This window comes from Melospiza georgiana, chromosome 14 (genome assembly GCF_028018845.1).
Source record: "Melospiza georgiana isolate bMelGeo1 chromosome 14, bMelGeo1.pri, whole genome shotgun sequence".
Lineage (NCBI taxonomy): Eukaryota > Metazoa > Chordata > Aves > Passeriformes > Passerellidae > Melospiza > Melospiza georgiana.
Window position 1 is genome coordinate 7993878 of NC_080443.1, and position 19078 is coordinate 8012955.

Below are 19078 nucleotides of genomic sequence, written 5' to 3' on the forward strand. Positions count from 1 at the left end.
AGCATTTACAAGGGGGATTGATGCTGTACAGAGATGCTTATTAGATATCACAGGAATGATTTTTGCAGTTGCAAAAATAGCAGCTTTTATATTGTTAGATTGAGATGGGTGCTGTAAATACTAATTTTCAAAGCATGAATCAACTCATCCAGGTTTTTAATTTTAAAATCCTTTCTCCTATTATAATTAATATTCAGTTCTAGCAGTGTGATCTCAGTGCAAAATCAGCTTATCTTTCAGGCTGGCATGGATTAGGAATCTTGTTTTGATAAACAGTCTACAGACCTGAGCAATCATAGGGCTTACATGTCAACTTTGAAATAAGGACATGGAAAAGTAAATGGGCTCTCTGAGTTTTGCTGTGAACACATACACAGAGCCTGAGCATCCAGGAAGCTCAGACTGTACCTGTGGCTTGGTACATCCACATGAATTCAGTTGTTCCACAGTAATTTACTCATCTTCCTAGGTATATGTGCTGAATATTTTAATTTTTTTAACCTTTTTATTTACTACTTGTGCTGTTGATATCCTTTCAGATAAAGGATTGTACTTAGTTTGGAAAATTAAATGTTGTGATCAACGATGTAAGAACTTATTTAGGGACAAATTAGTTTTACAAATAAGGCAAACCTTTCCCCCTCTTTCAACGGGTTTGCTGTTAATGCACAGAATTTTTTGTACCAAGTGAAAAACAAAGCAAAGCATATTTTAATGACAAAAAGATTCTGTGAAGTGTTCACATGACAAGCACCTTTTCTTGTAAATCAATGACAGTTCTTTTCATAACCCTTCCTACTATTGGTTCAGTAAAAATAGACAGTCATTATTGCAATGTGCCATTGGAATTTGTAGATACTGTGAGGTCATCTTGTCTATAGCAGACAAGAGAATCCTGTGCATTTTAAGTACACATTGGTATTTCTGTGATCACTGAGGAGTCAGGAACAGCAATAAACCTGAGTTTCCTGTGCCACTGCCATCACCTCGGTAAATGCAGATGTCTCCTCAGAGAACTGGAGTTGTGAATCACAGTCACTTTTATTTTCATGTTGGCTGTAGGTTTACTTGTACAACTTTCATCAGAATTCATTCTTCATGTTAGTTTGTTCAGATAATCTAGCCTACTATGATAAAAGTAAAAATGAGTTTGAAATCCCAAAAAGTGATCAATGCTGTTGGTCTTGTCCTGCTCAGTGTGTGTTCCTAGTGAGTGTGACATTGCTAAGGAGCATTCAGTGCTAGCAGAGGGTATTGCAGGTATGGGTACAATGGAGTGCAAAATGAGGCTGATCCTAGAAATGCATGGATTTAAGATGGACACAATGGAAATAGCCTAATGGTGTTTAGATACTGCAGTAGTATGAAATGTGACATTTTTCACTAATGCCCCCAAAAAGTTTAAAGACCACAACATCAGCTTCAACAGGACTGAGACTGCCAAACCACTGCTAGATTCATGTTCTAGATGTGTCAGCTCTCTGTACCGTGGTACCCAGCAGCCCACCCAGTTAGCTTTTCTCTGCAGTGAAGGGAAGTGGATTTTAGTGCAAGTGCAAGTATGGCTCTAGTAGTTCTGACTCATTTCCTAAAGCACAGTTCAGGACTGAAGCCCAGCCTGCCATGGGCTGTGTAGGCAGATTGGTTTTCAAACACCCCATGGGATATTGGAACCAGTTATGCTCAAAAGCCAGGACTGGTTGTGGGAGCTCTGCTGTGCTCTGGGGCAGCCAAAAGGCAGCTGTGTTCTGACCATGTAATCACAAGGCTACCACAGAGACTGAAATATTACTCAAACCATTTGGGAACTTCTTCAATTTCCCTCTTCTCCACACACTTGGGCTCTGCAGGCTTCCTGTTTGTTTTATTAGTACAGCTTTACTGCTCAAAGGCAACCTAGCTTGGGAAAGAGTAGGGATCATGTTATTTTTAGCACATGGATAAATACACCTAAAAAAGAAAACTCAGGCATGCAAACCTAGCATTTGCAAGTTATATGGATTAGAATGACCCATGTAAAACTACATATTACTTGTTGAAAGAATCTGGAACTAACAAACTGTCACAAATAGCATGGTGTGTCCTATAGGTCATGGTGAGATATTTCATCCTTAGATCAATGAGAAGTAAATAAAATCTGCCAAATGTTCGCATTAAATATTCAAAATTTTCCAAGTAACAATTAACTAGACTTTTTTAACATTTATTTTCTGCATGTAGTGCATCTAAAAATAAAGCCCATTTTCATTCATTCAGATTGAAATACATTCTGGGACCAGCACAAAAACTGGCACCAGGGTACATCCAGCCTTGTGGGTCTAAGATAAGAGCTGATTAAGTTCTTTTTAAACAGGAGACACAGGGTTAATTTTGAAGCTGGGGATTGCTGAAGAAACTCAATTCCCCTTTCTTTTTTCCCCTCAAGTGTTGTACATTTTAAGCATTTGAAAAAATCTTTATCATTCTAGTGAAAATCTGTGATTACAGCTGTTTTTCATCTTTATTTCAAAGAATTTATTTTCAGTTGCAAGAGTCATAGGTTAAGACTTTTTGGGGCTTTTTTTGTACTACAATCAGCACAACAAACACTATGGTTTGACATCCATCTGTAAATAAAGGCTGTGCCCAGTGCTAGCTGGGGCATCAGCTTTAGTCAAAGGTTTCCTGTAAACACAATACCCAAATAAGCTCAAACTACCCAGGGAAGAAAGTGTAGGCTAATGTGGAAGTCAGGACAAGTATTCTTGGCAAATTGTGAAATTGTGATGTGTGCAGCAGCAACTGCAGGTCAGTCAGAACTGCTAAGAGGGACCCTGAAAGAAGCCTGCTGTCCAGGTGCTAGATTGGGATTTAAGAAAGAGGCTGTACAGTATCAAACTATATAAAAAGCTTAAAAACCACAATGAGAATATATTTTAAAAATTTTCTTCTATATTGTAAAAATTTTTAAATTAGGTCCAAACCACCATTTAAAAAGGTATGAAATGTGCAATTTTGCAAATGGAAACAAGGGGCACAAGAAGGATTCCATAGGGGTTAATTAGAGTTGCTTTGTGATTTCTTTGTTTCCAGTTCCTTCATACACCCAGTAATCACACAGACCTCAGAGCAGTTCTCTTCAGGCAAGTAGGACATGAGCTAAAAGTATCACTGCTGATTTCAGTAGGGAAGATTGGCTGCACCAAGGAGTAAAAAGCTATTTTAAGAGACAAATGTACAGTACAATCTATTTATGTAAATACTTGGAAAACTCAGGAACAAAATTGTTTCCTAAGTACAGAGCTGTGAAATCAATGTGCCATATGGAGCTATAATATATGGCAGAATATTTTAAAATCCTAAACCTTCTTGAAAGAAAACTGTTGTAAAAGTCTGCATCTAGAATAAAATGACTACTCACTTGTGTTTTAACTGAAAGCTGCAAAGTTATTTCCACATGTCCTAAAATTATTATAACTTTATATTGTTAAAAGGCAGTGACCCTTTTCACTTATTTCTCACAAAGCCTAGAGTGTGGAAATGATAATTAAAGGCAAGTGAAACAGATGGCTGTAACATAATTCGTGAGTCTTAACTGGCACTTAACACTAACTCTACTTTCAATTTGACAAATACAATAAGACACCTATGTTGACATACACATAGTGCACTTAACTACTTTTATTTATGCAAGTGAGGTATTAAAATTGTCTTGAAAAGCAGACATCTAAAGAAGAGTAAATGGTATGAAGAAGAGAGTAGTAGTCATTGCTTTCAGTGTTCAATGATTAGTAGTTGTAGGGTTTTTTCTTCCACCATCCTATCTGATAATTTCCATGCAGGTCTCCATCTTATTCCTCCACTAGATAGGTAGCTTGGGAAGATGGGAGGAAATCCACCACTTTTTCCAGCAAGAATTAATTATGAAGACTGGTTTTGTTTTTTGGAATGAAGTATAGTAAGCTAAAAGTGTGTGCATCTCACACGCTGCGTATGGTACACCTTTAATATATACACTGTCATTGTACCATGAGCACTTTGTATATACACCGACACCACCTTCAGCAGGAAGTTAAAAGTCAATAGATAATGAACCTTGTGCTGTATCTTCCCTTCCTCTGACATAAATTTCACATGGAATCTCCTCCATCACCCTGTCTTCTATCACCTGCTCGGGGCAGTCGTGAGCTTGCTTGAAAGTGTAAGTGCTTTTCTTGAATGTGCTGTTGAAGGTTTTCATGGGCTGGGGCTGTGCGAAGTCGTTGCGGAAGGGCAGCTCCATGGAGCTCAGGTTGCTCCTGCTCTGCTTCATGCTGGAGGCCTGGGAGCCACAGTGGTGGTCGTGGATGCATCTGGAAGCTGTTGAAGGGCGGCGCAGCTTCTGATAGTTTTCAAGTTCCTCTGATAAATCTGCCAAATCTGCAGAAATTTCTTTGTCCCTCAGTGAGAACAGTTCATAGTGAGGAGGATCAAAAACTTCCTGGAAACCAGTTTTATTGAAGGCAGTCTTGCAAGCCATAACCTTTTTTCGAGGCTGCTTTACTTGCACTAGAATTGAAATGATGAGAAGAACTAAAACTATCCCTGTTGTGATGCCAATGATTGTCCCGTGGGTTTTGGTGATTTGTTCAAACAATCCAGTTCTTTTCTTTTCTGCAAAGGAAGAAAGTGATTATGACCAGACATTTATTAGTTTCTACACTCTTGATAATGTATTTAAACAAAGCAAGACTGTATTGTGATTGCCATGCAAGTGATAAAATTACTTAATGGGACTGGAGACTAGAGCTGTATGTCAATGGGATTTGTCTAATTCCCTGTCATTAGTGGCTACCATATGATAATTCAGGATAAGTCAGTGGCAGGTGTAACTCTGTGAACCAGTGCCTGCTGACTCAGCTGGGATGAGCCTTCCATCCTGAACCTTTACTGATGTCTATATTCCTAAATCCATGAGCTAAATAGGCTTAAATTAACCTTAAATAGCTTTAATCCAGCTACAGATGATGTTTTTCTTACCATGGTTGGCTCCTGCTGGTAACATTGTCAGTGATGTCAGTAGTAGGAAACCTAGATTTAAAACTGTCTCATTCTTCTTTAAAAGTGAAATATTATCAGGGATAAGAATAACTGTACTGTTGTAACATCTCTTGGAAATGTAATGGCTGTGTCTATTGTGTGAGTCAGTTACACCTAATTCATCACAGGGAGCTTTAGCAAAACTCTTATTCCAGTTCTAGGAGTCCAGTGATAAAGTTACTTGAAAAAAAAAAGGTAGGGGGATACACCAACCAACCCAAATCATCTGGCAATTTTGACTAGTACTTCATGTGAAAACACACAAGATGGCAGCATCAGAACAAGATGGATTTCCATATTTAAAATTCTTATTTGAAGATTAAAGTTTTCCAGTTGAACTTCTGTTCCATTAATGTTTTGTCCTGGGGGACTGAGAGATTTCTACACTGCAACACTGGCTAGTGGCAGAGAAGAATTCAAGACTATGAAGAAGAAAATGTAGTAGCCTAAATCTTGCATAATGTTTTCAGATATCTGGCTCCTGGCATCTTAATAAGTGTGTTATGTACCTAAACATACACACAGTGCATGGGGAGAGTTACACACCATCATATGTAATTTGAAACAATCCTTATGCTGAGCAGAGACTCCCAAGTAGCTGGCTAATAAGAAATTCCATTTCTGCTTCAGAGCTTGGGCTGTTTCCTTTGAGCTACTTTTTACCTTTGAAGTGAAGGAAGAGCTCTCCCCTTGTCCTGACTATCTCAGATTACAGTGGTGCCATCCATGGTGGGAGGTATGAATTTCACTGCTATGGCAGTTCTCTTGTCTGCATCGAGGTTTCTTAATTCTTGGCAGATATTTTAATCAAAAAGTTGTTTTGCAAAAGGCGATGTCTTTGCCAGTCTCTTAAAATAAATTGCACACAACTGACTTCTCTATCAATTTTTGTGTTACAGGGCTTAGGCATAAGTAGGTCACAATATGCTCAGATTTATGCAGCTATTGATATGGACTAAATGAGAACTCTGGGTGCCTGCAGGAACTGAGCACAATTGTGAGCCGCTCTTTCTAAGGCTAAGAATTGCTTATTTGGTTGCATCAGTCTCCCTTAGCTGGCAATGTGGCTCTAGTCTTCAGCTGTCTCTTAATTTCTGCTGTGCAAGTATTACAGCAGAATTTAGATTGCATTCAACATAAAACATGATGAGTTATTCAACATCAGATACAGCAATTTATAAATATTGGGAACAACACAGTTTTTATGGAATTATTTTTTTTAATACTGAAGTACATTAGTGATGTGTGAATTCTAGGGGAGAGTCTAGAAAATGGTAAAGATGGGAAAGAGATCTAGAAATTAAACTTAAGAGGGAATATTGAGTATTATCAAAGGTAAGGATTGTTTAGAGGAAGCTTAGTTTTACATTGCAAACTTGGGAGTTATGGACCAGTTTTGTTGACTGGAAAACTTCCACAGTATTACATTAGAATATCTACTAGTGGTGTGAATTTTTTTGTTTACTCAAAATACAATTAACAAGTAGGGGTTTTGTAATGTTTATTTGCTTAAAAATGCAAGCAGAATTTTTGCATTGAAAAGAAATTTTCTTTCAAGACTTTCTATAGAGAAGATTTTGACTTTTTCTGCAGGGTCAGTTTTCTTTGAAATGGAATACATACTTAAATCTTCTGGAGTTTTGTGTTCAGACCTATTGTTGCCATTCTATTTGTCAAAAAACCCTACGCAAACAACTCATGTGATTTTGTTCTATTGTTTTCTTTAGCAAGAAAAATGGTTGACCTTAGACTGGTTTTGTTCTAACTCTGACAACTGAGCTATTCATGAAGCACAGGAGAAAGTCTGTGCTTTAACAGAATAACAATTTCTTCAAATTATGAGAATTTTTCCTACAAAGCCTGATATTGAAACAGGTCTTTACTGTAGTTGTAATGATTGAAATAATACTCCCAAGCCATGTTCTAGAAGCACAAATTTACATGTGTCTGTATTCCATAAGTGTTTGTTTCATGCTCCCTAACTATTCCTCCTTCCTCCCATCCTTCCTCACACCATATACAGCAGCTGAATTTATCCTGAAATAGCCTGTGATTTACACATCTAAACAAATGTTTTGAAATTGTCTTTGAGGACTGTTGCTTCTATTTCAACCCTGAGAGGGTTTTTGTGCTTGAAAACTTAGTTCTGTGTTTTTTCAGCTCTTTATTTTTATCTCTAAAAGGTATTACCTGTCCCTACAATCCTTGCTTTATTACAGTTTAGAAATTGATAGGATGCAGCCTCAAAAATACTAAATTCTACTTCTTATCAAGCTGATACCCTTTTAAAATAGAGAGTATATGCCGAAGAGGAAGAAATTTAGTTAAAAGCAGTAAGAGCAATATCCAGGATGCTTACATGTGTCCTGAGTTTAAATAAAAAATTTGGAACACCTTCCTGAGATTAGTAGAATAGCTGTCTTCAGCATATTTCCAGGAAAAAGACATTTCATGACTTTCTTGAAAGGCAAACTGACCAGCCTAGCTCATAAAGGCTGTGGTTTGCACTATATTCACCTCTGCAGTGATTCTCATCCCAAGGGTATGCACAGTTCTGAATGCCATTGCAGACTAAAGAATTATTGATGCACATGTTGCTATGGCAGAAGTAAGTGTTGCCTGAGCAGGGAGCTGCAGGAGAGAAGAGAAAGAAAACATTCAGAATTTTCAGTAACTGATGCCTTGCAATAAAACTATTAACTTTCTGTATCTGGGGTTTTTAACATGCATTCTTCCTCTCTGGTTCAAACACAATCATTTCTCTTGCTCGTCACTATCTGATGCTTTTCTCCCTCAGTGTAATTGCTTTCAGCAATTTCAGTATTATCAATGCTACAAACCCATTCTTGCTCCAAAGGGGTAGGGAGCAAATAGAGACAGTCACAAAACACAGATGATGGAAGAAGGTTTTAGTTTGTGTCTTTAAAAACTTAATACTTAAAAATCCAATGCTCACTATCAATGATATATTTATTCTGGAGCATCTGCTGTGTGGATGTTGTGAAGCACTCCCTGAGCATCTGCATTTTAGAGCCCATTACTATCTTAAGGCAAATCAGATTTCAGCTTGTGGAGGACTGTTTCAGTAATTGCAAGAGATTTCAGTAACTAGAGGCATCTAAGTCATTCCTGCTTGTGAATCAAAAGCTCTTGGATCCTCCTATTAGAGCTAATGCAGGGATTGAGAGAGCACAGTTTAGTTTTTTATGTATCTATCTATATATAGTCTGAAATCTGAAGAAAGAAATTAACTAGAAGGCTGCCCCATGGTTTTGTATTTGTTTCAGCTCCTTGACATAAGAAAAAAGATATTAGAAAGTAGTGAAAATTCTTTTCAGGGTGTTGTAGCATATACAGAGGGAATTATTTATATATTCAGGGCACCAAGAAACCAAGAAATTGGTTTTTCATTTGTTTCAGTAATGGAGTATTTTTATGACGGAAATGTTTGTTATTAGTGGAGTCACATATATTAAACAGCAAAGATGTGTGGTAGACATTCTGCTATTTGGTTTCACAGAAAGAATGTGTTCTTGAGCAGCCTGGATTCTCTGGAACATCACAGGAAACCCAAAGGGTAGAGCAGAGGGAATGACTGCTCCTGAGCACTGCATTTCTCACTTAGTCATTCTGTTAGGCTTGAGAATCTCAATGACAAAAAAAGGAGCTATGCCTAAGAAAAAAAAGAACATTAAAAGTTATAATTTTGATTTTGCATTCCTAAATTAAATATTTATTGTCTTTCCATGGCTTACTCCACTGAAGCTGGGTAACCTACACTCATTGGTTTTAAGCTCTGTATTTGCTGTTACTGCTTAACTCTGGCAATCTGGCAAGAAATTCCATACAGAAACTTGCTTTAATTGTAGTGCAAGTATGAATACAGAACATACTTAGAGGGTATTTTGAAACACTTTATCTATGTAATCTCAGTGCTTAAAAATGTAGCAGTAACCATCACATCACTTCCTTGCTCAAGTGAGTTGAGAATGTGATTGTTTGGAGAGCAGCTCTAGCCTGAAGAGCACTGCTTTAAAACAGGGTCACTCCTTTGGAAGGTTGAGATCAGGCCTGTTCTGTCAGTTGTGCCATAATGTAAACATATTAAACATATTCTCCTTCTCATTTCCCTGAACAGGTGAATTTTTTTTACAGTTCTGTATTTGGTTGATGAATTTTCCTGTTGCTTCTCCATCTGCCAGCACAGGCTCTATTTCACATGTTTGTGTACTCCTTTAAATTTTTGTGGGCATGGCTTTTTTTCACAGTTCATGAAGATGGGACAAATGGACTCATTTTCCTTTTGTTTGTTATTTGGGGAGTTTGAAGTCTAAAAGTGACAATGGTTGATCAATTCCAGCCTAGGACTTCAAGGACATAGCTGGTCTCTCATAAAAGCTGCCCAAAAGTGGTGCAACGCTCACAGTGCTCTTTGTATCCAGCATTACTCATCTATTGAATCAAGCCAGGAATCAAATACATTGATTTTTCACATTGCTGTTAGTTGAATTACTTATTCAAACCTGCAAACAGTGCTAGGTGTGTGTTAGGTGACTGTCATGCACTATTAGTTCATTTATAGAAATCTTTCCAGAAATATTGATTGTTTTTATGGTTGGCTTCATGTAATTACAAATCATTAGCAAGGTAGAAGAGAAAGATAGCTTAACGATCTGAAAATAAGATAAGCTCAGATTCACTTTTTTCAGTTAGTTTCATTGCTTATGACTAGATTATGTAAGAATACTTGAAACACTTTACAGCCACATACTTTTCAATGGCCCTACCCAAGAGAGGCAGTATCTCGGGTAAATAACAACCACATACCTTTGCAGATGTTCTTCTGCCAATGACTTTTGAGTTGCTTTAAACTTATGAATTTGGAAAGTTATCTGCCTTTAGGAGTATTTAGTATTTCAACCTCTTGCATTAAAACCCCCCCACAACCCCCCCCCCAAAAAAAATCCAAGCTCAACAACAACAAAAAAGCCACTCCAATAATTGTAATATAAATAGACAATTTCCCTGGCAAAGTTCATAGCATTTTCTACATTGAAAGCTAGAATAACTTGCACTATCACCAATGTTAATAATTGTATTGAAATAAAAGCTAGTGGAAAGGCAGTTATCAATTTTTGCAAGCTGTACTTAAAACTGACATTTATTTAAATTCTGAATATCTAAAGCTTATTAAATGCTTCTTGTAGGCTAAGCAATATTCTAGAGCATGCAACTGTTCCTTACTACCATATACTCAAAGTAAGCCAAAATCTACTTCTCTTATATATATTGTTACTTAAGAAAGGCTGTTTTATAAAAAGTAGCTTTTCTCCTATGTTAAAATTCACTGGTTTATGGAACATAACATAAAGTCTACCTGTTACCTGTAACCTGAACTTTTGTGCAAGTTATTGACCAGGATCTTATTCAGGACTGGCTACAGACATGTTCTGTCAGAAAAGTTTTTTTTTTTGTTAGCAAATCTGTACTGTTTATTCTTCAAGCAGAACTTTTTGAAAACCTTTAGCACCAGCATAGGTCTGACTTCCTGAAATGGGAATATTTCATTCAGCTCTCCCCATGTATCTCAGATCTGCTCTCAGTTCTGAAGTCAGTCTGCATTAGTGCCATATAAACACCAGTGCAATGGTTCTGCAGTGTGGACAGTGTTGTCTTCTGTAAATATGTGAGGCAACAAAATTCCATTCAGGTACAACACCCTTAGAAGAAAAAAAAATCTCACAAAAAATCTGCTTTCGAGAGACATCTTAATTTACAATGAGAATAAAAACTAACCCAGGCTATGGAATCCAAACAAAAATCCAGATGGCATTTACAACTCAGCTTTAATTACAGGCTTCTTGAATAAACTTGAATTTAACCACTTGTCTATCACTGTGCCACACCACAGGGCTTTGCTAAGGGAGCACATGTGGGGTCCATCAGAGCCAAAGGCAGCTGAGGATAAGGGAGCAGCTTGGCTGGAGGGGCTGTAGGTCCAGACCCACAACTGAAGACAGAGCTGTGTTTAGGAAGGAAAAACTTTACAGGATCAGGCATGTTTTCTGTTCTTCTGAACATCCAGAGTGGCCTTAAGAAGAGCCTGTTGTGGTGTCTGGCAGGGAACTGGGCGCTGGTGGGAGAGCAAGCTCCAATCCCACTGCTGTCTTTTTGAAATAACTCTGTGCTCATTTGTAGGGAAGGATGTGTCTTTGTGAGGAGGATGTAGCCTAGGGCAGTATTGCTGAATTCAAATGGAAAATAAACCTTTTAAGGATGCAGGAAAGCTTTTCTTCAGGAACCATGTTAGAAATGTAATAAAGCAATTATCTAATTTACCTGCCAGTATGTGAAGGAAACAGAAACAACCTTTGTCATGTTTTCCTGCTGCTTACTAAGAGACTTGAGCAGGAGAATGGGCCCTTTGAGTGTACTCACGATCCACAAAGGAGGTGAAGAGCATTCTGAAGCGGCTCAGCCTGCTGCCCTCATCGGCCCACATGCGCACCACGCCCGTGCCCGTCTGCAGCGTCACATCGTTGGCCACCGTGCTGCAGAACTTGGCCTTCAGGTTCTCAATGGAGCTGCTCCCGTCATACACAGCCACAAAGTTCCTTTTGCACTCGTTGGAGTGCTCCATCTGATAGTCCAGAAACCGCATGTAGATCTGGTAGGAAAGAGGAATCAATGTCTTTAGGAGAAGAAATACAGAGAGGAGAGTTGTCTTTCTTAGCAAATCTTGAATAAGATGTTTTCTTCCCTTACACATAAATCTAAGTCCCACTTCACAACACTTTTAAACTTAGATTTTCTCATTAGATGTCCATGTGAAGCATTACCTGACATTTGTCTTGGGTATCTATTTCACTTCTTCCTGTTCCCCAAAACAATATTAATTTAAAAATTTACTTTATTTCTGCTCCCTTTGGAAAAACACTACAAAGCAACACACTTGGTGAAGAACCCCCCAAAAATTTATGCTAAATGTGAAGTCTGTTTCTCTAAAAAGAGATATAAGGAATGCATAAATGTACTGAAATAATTTTAAAGTATTTTGACTGTTCTCTTTCCTTTCTAATTCATAAAAACAATGTTAAAATATAGGGGAAGGAAGGAGTCTAGTCAGAAAAGCTCAGAAGTAAAATAAGGAAATTAAAATTTATTGCTTCAGAATGAAAGCTAATTACTGAACCATAGCTGTGTTATGGAAGACACAAACCATGAAGTCAGGAGTAATTTGAATAAAAATGGAAATGAGAGAGAAGTAAGCTGGCTGTGTAGGAAGAATTAATGAATTTAAGCTAATCTTAATACTTCTAAAAGCAGAAATCTAATCCAAGAGAAGGCAGCATATGTGTTAGAACGCATGCAGCAAAGAAATTAGAAGATTGGGATGGTATTTAAAGAGTAAGTAAATAATTTATTTTGCTGGAGCAGGAAACTTGTGCAAGATTGTAATTCAGTCAAAATTACATTAACACATCAAAAGGTTTTTGGAAATCTTCAATGGCTGTGTTGGAATTCTCAAAATTCTTCTGAAAATTTTAAGATATGAAACCAAGTCACTTACACATGCTCCAAAGGCCATTTTACACTTTAACAAGGCCTTGTTTGTAAAGTGTAAAATTGTGCTGCCAGGGAAGCGATGTGCCCAGGCGGAGGCTGAGGTGCTGCTCCTCTGTCCATGAGCTCTCCTGGGTGTCCTGCTGCACCGGGGCTGTGTGAGCACCGGGGCTGTCCGAGCACTGTGTCTGTCTGAGCACCGGGGCTGTCTGAGCACCGGGACTGTGTGAGCACCGGGGCTATCCGAGCACTGTGTCTGTCTGAGCACTGTGTCTGTCTGAGCACCGGGACTGTGTGAGCACTGTGTCTGTCTGAGCACCGGGACTGTCTGAGCACCGGGACTGTCCGAGCACTGTGTCTGTCTGAGCACCGGGACTGTGTGAGCACCGGGACTGTGTGAGCACCGGGGCTGTCCGAACACCGCACCGGGACTGTCCGAGCACTGCGTCTGTCCGAGCACCGGGGCTGTCCGAGCACCGGGGCTGTCTCAGCACCGGGACTGTGTGAGCACTGTCTGTCTGAGCACTGTGTCTGTCTGAGCACCGGGACTGTCTGAGCACTGTGTCTGTCTGAGCACCGCACCGGGGCTGTCTGAGCGCCGGGGCTGTGTGAGCACTGTCCCGGGGCTGCCCGAGCCCCGCTGCCGACCCTCGTGTCCCGCAGCACCGGGGCTGCTGCAGAGGCAGAGCCCCTGCACACCGGGGCTGAATGAATCTACCAAAGGGCTGGGACAGAGCCCTGCACACGGGGCTGTGAGCATCTGCCCAAGGACAGATCCCTGCACACGGGGCTGTGAGCATCTGCCCAAGGACAGAGCCCTGCACACGGGGCTGTGAGCATCTGCCCAAGGGCTGGGAGTGATCCCTGCACACGGGGCTGTGAGCATCTGCCCAAGGACAGATCCCTGCACACGGGGCTGTGAGCATCTGCCCAAGGACAGATCCCTGCACACGGGGCTGTGAGCATCTGCCCAAGGACAGATCCCTGCACACGGGGCTGTGTGCATCTGCCCAAGGGCTGGGAGTGATCCCTGCACACGGGGCTGTGAGCATCTGCCCAAGGGCTGGGAGTGATCCCTGCACACGGGGCTGTGAGCATCTGCCCAAGGGCTGGGAGTGATCCCTGCACACGGGGCTGTGAGCATCTGCCCAAGGACAGATCCCTGCACACGGGGCTGTGAGCATCTGCCCAAGGACAGAGCCCTGCACACGGGGCTGTGAGCATCTGCCCAAGGGCTGGGACCAAGCCGTCCATCTGCCCAAGGGCTCTGGGACCCCTGCTCAGGTGGGGTGCAGGAGGTCAGGGCAGATGAATCCCACTCCTGGGCTCTAGAACCCAGTTTGCTGCCCCTTTGCCATAGCTCACTACCAAACACCTCTGGGAGACAAAACAAGATATTCCCCTCCCCATTCCTACACCTCTCAGGCTTTATTGAAAACATGAGAACAAAGAAAGACAGGTGACACTGGTGGCCCATGGCTCTTCCTTTCCAGTGCTTCCAGAGGCAGGTTGGCCAGCACTGCCTTCCCTTGCACATTCTGTCTGAAGGTGCAGCCAGTGCCATATTAGCTCATTTCACCTCACTGTTTTGTGATTTTTAGCATATGTATTTTTTATTTTCTTCCGTTTTCTTTTTTTTTTTTTTCCTGCTGTTTTTGTTAAGACTTACTGCTGGAAATTCTCAGCTACATGGAGAACCTGTTTTCCATTGATGACTTCTCTCAAAAACATAGATGGGAGCTGTAATTGCTAGTATTTGGGCTGAGAGATGGTATTTTCCTTTAATGATTGACTTCATATATCTGCTACAAAATTACAATGGAAACTAAAAATAATTTAGCACACTTTTAGTGGAGCTATTATTTGTATGATAACAAAGGAATAATCCCATTAAAAGTGCTCACCTCTTCACATGCTCCTTTGGATTAATGAGCTAGGCAAGTATAAAAGGTCCTCACTCTTACATTATATTGATTATTATAGTAATTTTATGAAATCTGGATTTAATTTATTAAGTGTCTGCTATACACATTTAAAAAGTACTTTCATAGCTACACTTGTGTCAGTTTTAAAACTTTATTTTTATTACAAAATCAAATTGAGGAATTTAAAAATGTCTATGCTTATTTTTCTCAAGAGACTGCACTGTATCAGATCTAATGGATTTTATCATCATAATTCTGCCTGAATTGAAGCTTGAGAAACCACTGTCAGAATACTAAGAATTATTTTTCTGTAATGTTTTAAATCAATAATTTAGGATGATGATCTAATTTCAGGACTCACCCAACTATAACTCTGCCTTCTGGCAACGTTCAATAATTTATTAAAATACTTAAGAACAAGACCTGGTGCACTCAATGGCAATGTAGAGAGAAAATAGGTTTGTTATTGTTTCTGGAAGAACTGTGTCTGTTACTTAGCCTAGTATAGGGCTCTTGGGAATTGACTCACTTCCTCAAAGGCTCAAATATATTAATGGACTTTTAATTTCTTTCATGTCTTGTCCTCTTCTCATCATCTTTTTGGTTACTGTTTTAGAATGCACTTGCAAGGTGGTTAACAGGGCTGGTTAGTTAAGTGTTAGGAGTGTGTAAGAAGGCAGAGGGAAGGTTTGTTATCTTGGCAGTTACTGCTTCAAAATATTTTTTAATTTTTATGTATCTGCAAGCAGAAGCAAAATTAAAGATGTGTATGCTCTATGGAGAAAAGTAGGTGCTCTTCTGTGCAACATATTTAACAAATATTATTTTGAAACTAATATGATTCAGGCTTTTGTATTCTGGGGTTGTGAACAGGATTTTATCGTGCTGTCTGCCTAACAAGGTAAAGCCTTTCCATTTAGCTCAGACTGCAGATGAAAGTGGGGTTCAAGGTGCAGGATTGTGAATTAGATGGGAGAAGCAGGCACATGTTCTGTTGACTTTGAACAGAACCAAATTCTCCAATAGAATCACTGGAGGCAAAACATTCAGTTTTGGCAGTGAGATTTATTGGAAATTACTGAAGATGTCAGCCAGCATTTTTGCCTGCAGTCTTCCAATAAAACCAGGATCCAAGTCAAATGCCCCTGAAAATTGTAGCTTAAACTGTTCTCATAGTTATTTGGTATTTGAAGCTTCAAATAATAGGAAGCCAGCACTATGGACTTAGATAAATTTAATTTGAGAAACAATTCTCTCTCTGGATTTCCTAAGCCACTGCTACATGACTCACTTCAGTCAAGTACAACATTATGTAAATCACAGTTAGTGACCATTACCTGTTGCTGCTGCCACAGAAACCCATTATATACTGAATTACATGAACAAAACCCACCTTAGCATTTGGAGTGGCTTTAATTGTCCAGATACAGTCAACTGCTTGTCCTGGTTTTGTTTTTCCTTCTTGTTCTACTTGACTGGAACGTACTATTCCATCAGCTCCTGAGAGCTCAAACTGGCAGTCTAGGGAGAAGATAGACCTTGCTGTCAAATGCAATATGACATTAATTTAAAATTTCATGTATAAAGAAATTGTTACTGTAATACTATACCTGGGATGGGATTTAAAATACCTCCTAGGTAAGTGAAGTCAGGATCTGTAATAGAAAGAAGTCATGAATCACAAGGGCTATCAGTGCTTGAGAATCACTTCAAGCTTTAGTATTATCTGCAGATTATGTCCATTTTTTATTATGTCACAAAAAAAATTGCCAGAAAGTTTACTGAATCAATTGGAGCATATAAAGACAAAGTTTTTTTAGATGAGAACATTATTCCACAAAGATTGACCTTATCTGAAAAACATAATTCTACCCTGACAGCTCAGATTTCCAGCACAACACCAAAAATTGCTATTCAGTATTTTATTCCGACATTATATTCTGAATTTAACCGTGTTAGTTTTCACTGAAACTGCTGGAGCTCCACAAGAGTACAGGGGATCTTTCTCTGTGCAAAAAGCTTATTTAGATTTATTTTATCAGACTGCTGTCTATATAGTTCTGAACAATCTGAACTGAGCTTAGCAGAATATATCAACACTTAGAAATTGCTAACTGCTCTTTAGAAAGTATGGGAAGAAGGCTGCTCAATCCTAAAGGTACTGTTCCCTGGGTTATCTATCTCTTTTATTGGGCCATGCAGAACAGCTCTAGACATGGTTTAGGAAATGCTGTTCTAGGCAAAGAAAGCCCTAGTTCATGCAGAAGTGCACACTGGTTTGGTACAAAGTTCTTTTCCAAATGAAGGTCCGGAGTTTGGCTCTTTCTGTGATCCTATAAATTATTTTTTCTATAGGAAGTTCATCACTTCCCCTAGAATGCCTCAGTCCTGAGCTTAAGACTCAGCACAGTCCAGGACATGACTTTGTCCTCCTCTTTTTATTTACCTATAATGAAAATCTATGATCATTGTATGCAAAATTCTGCAAGGTTTTCAACCTTCTTTGCAAGCTTTTTTTTATGAAGCAGGAGTATGTGCATATGTTCCCTTTCATTTTTAAAACAGTAAAATATTTTACCACACTTCACATAAACAAAGAGCAAGGAAAAGAAAAATATGTGTCCTTCAGTTGTTGTAATCTATTGTGAAAATAATATACAGTTTAAATGTGTATTTAAAATTCCAGCCCTGCAACTACAGTAATTTAGTTTTGAAAGTGATCTTGATGAAATAAATGGCTTTGGAAATGGACTCAGCACAATGCATAAGTACTGTCCCCATGAAAACATTTTATCATGTAATTCCCAATGGTCTGGTCACCATGTTAATCTGCAGTTTCTGAGTCTAAATCCCTAAGCAGTAACATATAATCATGAATTGTGTTTTCATGTGCTGTAGGGGTAAGGATAACATTAAGAAGTTATGTTTGTGTATACATTTATTGAAGTGGTAGAGCTGACATTTGTATATTGCCTTTTGTCCCAAAGGACAATAAAATGCTGATAACTACATGTGTAGTATCTATGAATACAATAGTCAAGCACTGCACAAGGACATCAGGTCAAGTTTTCATGTAAGAAGGATGCTCTGCCAGGTTTAAGTAGCTCTACAGAGCAGATGTAATTTTTGTTTGTCTAAAGGCACTGTCAGCACACTGTCCTCTCCTTTGCACCTGCGAACTACACAGCACTCTGAGCAAAGAGCAGCTCTGTTGTCTGAGCCCAAGGTTTGAGGGAATCCAGTTACACTGAGAGCTTGTGCTTAGACTGTGCAGATATTTGCTCTGGGTTTTCAGAATGGAGATATAAATGTTTTGCATTTGGAGTGCTATTGTAAATTGGTTCAGGTGTTTTTGTCCAGTGCCTTACATGCCCAGAAGAGAGGCTGGTGAAAAGGCAGCTCAAGCATACGTTGTCTTTCCTTTCCTACCACTGGTGACACTGGCACAAGTAGAGAAATGAAGAAGGGTGCTGCGGAAGACCAGCATGGACAAGCTCAACTGTCTTCCTCACTAGCAAACTACAGATCTGTAATTTCCTTCAGTCAAGGTTCCCCAAGTCTTTTTAGCCATGTGCCCAGCAGGATTAGCAGGACTCAGACTGCAGCTATCACACTGTCACTGTGCCTCTGTAAGTGCCCATGCTGAAATGCAGCTCTAGGCTGAGAGGACAAGCACACCCACAGAGCTCAATGGGAGCAGACAGTCACTAACTCCATCAGAATTTTAGACATCTTTACCTGGTATAAATGAGTACTTTGCTTGAAATCCCTTTCCTTCCAGCTCCTCATCAGAAATAAACTTGATCCACATGAATCTCCCTGTTGATCTAATTAGTGCAGGACTTTTCAGACCACAGTAACGATTAATGAGAGGGGAGAACCCAAAAGGTCCATCTCGAACCTCCAGGTGATCAAACCGACATTCAAATGAGGGTTCTATGTAATAAGGTTCATCAAAGGTCAGCTCAATTCTTTGTCGTGGAGCAGCTAGACATAAAAAAAATTGAACAAAAGATTAAATGAAGATCTTGATAAAACACATAAAGACATTAATTAATGAAGAGACAGGCCTCCAAAACAGCAAGATAATAGAGAAATTGGAAACTTCTCAAAACACACAACTACAAAAATTTAAAAAATTATTTTCTAAAAGTTACTTTTGCATAGAATCATACAACATTTTTTGCTTGCTCATCTTAATTGTTGAAAATTCAGAAATCACATTAATTGAATGCAGCACATATAACAGCTATGAACATATGTACAAAGGTATTCAAACAAGGTTAAATATTAAGATATAAATTAAAACGTGTTCTGTGAAAGCAAAACACATAAAAAAGGACAAAGCACTGAGCTATGCAGAAAAGAACGGAAAAGAGAAACATAAGAATAAGCACTCAATATTTCTTAAACATAAAGTCCAAATTTGTAGATCTTTTCACAGAAGACATCTTTTATTAGAATATTCAGAGAAGTGAAAGTGCTTCATATATATCAATGAGGTGAGTGTGAGCCTATGGCAGCCTCACATC

General features: G+C 39.2%; 1 protein-coding gene across 2 annotated transcripts in view; it reads right to left on the reverse strand.

Moving 5' to 3' along the window:
• Positions 1-3630: 3630 nt before the first annotated feature.
• Positions 3631-19078, reverse strand: part of NETO2 (neuropilin and tolloid like 2) — a 30265-nt gene continuing 14817 nt past the window's right edge. For both annotated transcript variants that reach the window (XM_058034372.1, XM_058034373.1), the window contains exons 4-9: positions 18285-18533; positions 16157-16201; positions 15940-16067; positions 11497-11725; positions 7576-7689; positions 3631-4632 (exon numbers count right to left, since the gene is read on the reverse strand). In XM_058034372.1, the coding sequence (XP_057890355.1) occupies positions 4052-4632; positions 7576-7689; positions 11497-11725; positions 15940-16067; positions 16157-16201; positions 18285-18533 (1346 nt within the window). In that variant the 3' untranslated portion in view covers positions 3631-4051. The remainder of the gene's footprint in view (positions 4633-7575; positions 7690-11496; positions 11726-15939; positions 16068-16156; positions 16202-18284; positions 18534-19078) is intronic.